At 52.5% G+C, this 5000-nt stretch overlaps 1 protein-coding gene across 2 annotated transcripts in view; it reads left to right on the plus strand.

The window, feature by feature from the left end:
- The window catches only part of zgc:154055 (uncharacterized protein LOC556036 homolog), an 18194-nt gene that overhangs the window by 10915 nt on the left and 2279 nt on the right, over nucleotides 1-5000 (plus strand). For both annotated transcript variants that reach the window (XM_061250343.1, XM_061250349.1), the window contains 3 exons: nucleotides 2095-2236; nucleotides 3444-3664; nucleotides 3931-4082. In XM_061250343.1, the coding sequence (XP_061106327.1) occupies nucleotides 2095-2236; nucleotides 3444-3664; nucleotides 3931-4082 (515 nt within the window). The remainder of the gene's footprint in view (nucleotides 1-2094; nucleotides 2237-3443; nucleotides 3665-3930; nucleotides 4083-5000) is intronic.

Here is a 5000-nt window from a genome sequence, read left to right on the forward strand (position 1 = left end):
CTGTACACCTAAGTAGTGAAACCGTAATACTCGAACTCGAAAGGAATCGAGGTAATTTAGAATAAGTTACAATATTAGAAGACTGTATAGGACAGTAAATTCTAATAAAGTAATAGTATAAATATCCTAATAAAGAATAGCCCATAGTAGGGACTAAACAAGTCGCGCCTCCGACAGAGGGAGAGGCATTGGTTCAGAAAATACATGAAGAGAATGGACATTTCTCTTTTAATGTAATTAAGAAACAGAATAGGTTACATATACCCAAGCTGAAAGAGGTAGTGAAGGGAGTAGGTAAGAACTGCTCACAATGCCAGATGATTAATACACCACACGGCCTGTGGAGTGCTGGATTAACTATAAGGTCGGGAGTACCCTGGGGAAGTATTTACATGGACGTGGCCGGTCCTGTAGTACGATCCACAGGGGGGCACCGATACTTACTGATAATAGTTGATTTGTGCACTGAGTACACCCTTATCCATCCTCTGCGGCAAGGTACGGGAAGACAGGTTCTAGCCAGGCTAGAAAGATTGGCAGGCTCTCCTCGATGGAAGGAACAGTTTCCTGGTTACACGATAAATCCCTGAACCTGAAGGGGGTGAAGTTCCGAAGATGTAAGAGACATTGCCCATTTCACGCTGCGAGGAGGCATGCGTGAATGACTGGAATGCGTCTGCTTCAACATGAAGACAACGCTCAGGAATGGACAGGACTTTGGATACGAGGCTCCTGTAGAGGAGTGGCTTTTGGGACTATTGGTTGCATCAGTGTTTTGTTACTTTATTTTTTGTTTTTATATTAGCACACTGCGGATGTGCAACTGTCTAAAATGAGGTGGCTAACGATGGAGTGAGGCACGAAACAGGCACATTACTGTTGGATAAGCTTGCTATGTGTGTGGCTTAGAAGCCGCAAAAGAGGGAAATTATATAGAATATTTTCCATAGTTATTCCTAGTTATTCTATGTTTATCTTATGAATCAGTATGATTATCTTATGTTATTCTATGTATCAAGATGAGCAAAGTAGACAAATTATTTTATCTTTGAACATGTTATCATTTATATGATAAAAGGATTTGCATCACACCCTTCACTTCAAGACTGGGCTGGAAGTTCAGTAGAACTTACCAGGGCTCCAGGATGTTCGGAGTACTTGAGTTCGTCCCCGAGACACCTCCTCATGGGGTACTGCTCGTGGGAACGTGAGGTCTGAGCTCGGCAAGGGGTCCGTGCCTCACGACAACACACACACTCAGAAACACACACACACACACACTCAAACACACACACACACACTCAAGCACACACATACATACATACACACACACACATGCATGCACACACACACATACACACACACATACATACACATACACACATACATACACGCACACACATGCATGCACACACACACACGTACACACACACAGGCAAGCACACAGACAAATACACAAATGCACACATACACACACACGCACACACACAGCACTGTACTGTATCATGATAACACTGTGCTGTATCATGATAGCACTGTGCTGTATCGTGATAACGCTGTGCTGTATCGTGATAATGCTGTGCTGCACCGTGATAACGCTGTGCTGTGTCGCGATAACGCTGTGCTGTGTCGCGATAACGCTGTGCTGTGTCGTGATAACGCTGTGATGTGTCGCGATAACGCTGTGCTGTGTCGCAATAACGATGTGCTGTGTCGCGATAACGCTGTGCTGTGTCGCAATAACGATGTGCTGTGTCGTGATAACGCTGTGCTGTGTCGCAATAACACTGTGCTGTATCGTGATAACGCTGTGCTGTATCGTGATAACGCTGTGCTGTGTTGTGATAACGCTGTGCTGAGTCGTGATAACGCTGTGCTGTGTCACAATAACGCAGTGCTGTGTCGCAATAACGATGTGCTGTGTCGCGATAACGTGTGGTGTATCGCGATAATGCTGTGCTGTGTCGCGATAGCACTGTGCTGTATCGCGATAACGCTGTGCTGTGTCGTGATAATGCTGAGCTGTGTCGTGATAACGCTGTGCTGTGTCGTGATAACGCTGTGCTGTTTCGTGATAACGCTGTGCTGTTCCAGGGAGGGCTGCTCGGTCCTGGTCCACGGCTATGAGGGGACGGACACCACCCTGCTGCTCACCACGCTGGCCCAGCTCATCCTGGAGCCCCGCTGCCGCAGCCTCAGGGGCTTCCTGGCCCTGCTGGAGAGGGAGTGGATACAGGTGAGTGGATACAGGTGAGGAGTGGATACAGGTGAGGAGTGGGTACAGGTGAGGAGTGGATACAGGTGAGGAGTGGGTACAGGTGAGGAGTGGGTACAGGTGAGGAGTGGGTACAGGTGAGTGGGTACAGGTGAGTGGGTACAGGTGAGTGGCTACAGGTGAGGAGTGGGTACAGGTGAGTGGGTACAGGTGAGTGGGTACAGGTGAGGAGTGGGTACAGGTGAGGAGTGGGTACAGGTGAGTGGGTACAGGTGAGGGGGTACAGGTGAGTGGGTACAGGTGAGGAGTGGGTACAGGTGAGGGGGTACAGGTGAGGAGTGGGTACAGGTGAGGAGTGGGTACAGGTGAGTGGGTACAGGTGAGGAGTGGGTACAGGTGAGGAGTGGGTACAGGTGAGTGGGTACAGGTGAGGGGGTACAGGTGAGTGGGTACAGGTGAGTGGGTACAGGTGAGGAGTGGGTACAGGTGAGGGGGTACAGGTGAGGAGTGGGTACAGGTGAGTGGGTACAGGTGAGGAGTGGGTACAGGTGAGTGGGTACAGGTGAGTGGGTACAGGTGAGGAGTGGGTACAGGTGAGTGGGTACAGGTGAGGGGGTACAGGTGAGTGGGTACAGGTGAGGAGTGGGTACAGGTGAGGGGGTACAGGTGAGGAGTGGGTACAGGTGAGGGGGTACAGGTGAGGGGGTACAGGTGAGTGGGTACAGGTGAGGAGTGGGTACAGGTGAGGGGGTACAGGTGAGGAGTGGGTACAGGTGAGGAGTGGGTACAGGTGAGTGGGTACAGGTGAGTGGGTACAGGTGAGGAGTGGGTACAGGTGAGGAGTGGGTACAGGTGAGTGGGTACAGGTGAGGGGGTACAGGTGAGTGGGTACAGGTGAGTGGGTACAGGTGAGGAGTGGGTACAGGTGAGTGGGTACAGGTGAGGAGTGGGTACAGGTGAGTGGGTACAGGTGAGTGGGTACAGGTGAGGAGTGGGTACAGGTGTGGAGGGGGTACAGGTGAGGGGGTACAGGTGAGGGGGTGGAGGTGAGGAGGGGGTACAGGTGAGGAGGGGGTACAGGTGAGGAGTGGGTACAGGTGAGTGGGTACAGGTGAGGGGGTACAGGTGAGGAGTGGGTACAGGTGTGGAGGGGGTACAGGTGAGGGGGTGGAGGTGAGGAGGGGGTACAGAGGAGCAGTGAACAGTGTTGTGTTTTTAACGCCCCCAGGCGGGACACCCGTTCCAGCAGCGCTGCGCACGGTCGGGCCTGTCCCACGCGCGGCCCCGCCTGGAGGCCCCCTCCTTCCTGCTGCTGCTGGACTGCGTGTGGCAGCTGGGCCGCCAGTTCCCCCTCAGCCTGGGCTTCAGCGAGGCCCTGCTGCTGCTGCTCGCCCGCCACGCCTACGCGTCAGAGTACGGATCCTTCCTCTGTGACTGCGACCGGCAGAGGTGAGGGAGGGGGGGGGGGAGTGTAGAACATGGTCCCCATGGCTACTAACTTATTCCAGCCAACTGTCATTATTGATTGTTTTTTCTATTTTGCCACAGGGTGGCAGCAGAGAGCAGGATGATACACAGACACACATGAACTGAATTTAAATTTGCAGCTTTCTCCCCCTACTCTCTCTCTCCCTCTCTCCCTCTCTCCCTCCCTGTCTCCCTCTCTCCCTCTCTCTCCCTCCCCCCCTCTCTCCCTCTCTCCCCTCCTCCTCCAGGTGTGCTTTGGGGGTGAAGGAGAACACTCACTGCCTGTTCCAGTTCCTGTGCAGCCCCAGGGAGAGAGGCAGGTACAGCAGCCCCCTGTACCAGCCCACGGAGCTGGCCATCTGGCCCTCAGTCCAGCCTCAGGCCCTGCAGCTGTGGAGAGGTACACCCCACTCTCAGCACACACCACGCCCCGGGGAGCAGTGTGGGGTTAAGGGCCAATACCCCTGGAGCAGTGTGGGGTTAAGGCCCAATACCCCCAGGAGCAGTGTGGGGTTAAGGCCCAATACCCCTGGAGCAGTGTGGGGTTAAGGGCCAATACCCCTGGAGCAGTGTGGGGTTAAGGGCCAATACCCCTGGAGCAGTGTGGGGTTAAGGGCCAATACCCCTGGAGCAGTGTGGGGTTAAGGGCCAATACCCCTGGAGCAGTGTGGGGTTAAGGGCCAATACCCCTGGAGCAGTGTGGGGTTAAGGGCCAATACATTTTTTTTTACATTTCATTATTGGCATTTGGCAGACGCTCTTATCCAGAGCGACGTACAACAAAGTGCATACCCATAACCAGGGATAAGTTTGCTGAAAGACCCTAGAGGGAAGTACAATTTCAACTGCTACCTGTACAACAAAGATAAGGACGAGGGCCCTTTTTTTTTTTTTTTTTTTTTGAGAACAAAGAAACAGAGCAAAAGTGACCAAAGTTAACTATCCAAATACTGCTTACCTAGCCAACTAAAAATACCGATACACAAAGCAAGTCACAGAGACAACAATTAAGGTTCACAGGGAGGTAGGGAGGGATGGGGAGAGGTGCTGCTTGAAGAGGTGTGTCTTCAGCTTGCGCTTGAAGGTGGGGAGAGATTCTACAGTTCTGACCTCAACGAGGAGTTCGTTCCACCAGCGTGGAGCCAGAACAGACAGTAGTCGTGAGCGTGATGTGGAGGTTCGGAGAGGGGGAGGTGCCAAGCGGCCTGTGGAGGCTGAACGAAGAGGTCTGGCAGGGGTGTAGGGTCTGATGATTTTTTGTAGATAAGCTGGGGAAGACCCTTTAACTGCTTGGAAGGCTAGCACCAATGTTTTGAAT

This window comes from Conger conger, chromosome 1 (assembly GCF_963514075.1).
Source record: "Conger conger chromosome 1, fConCon1.1, whole genome shotgun sequence".
Lineage (NCBI taxonomy): Eukaryota > Metazoa > Chordata > Actinopteri > Anguilliformes > Congridae > Conger > Conger conger.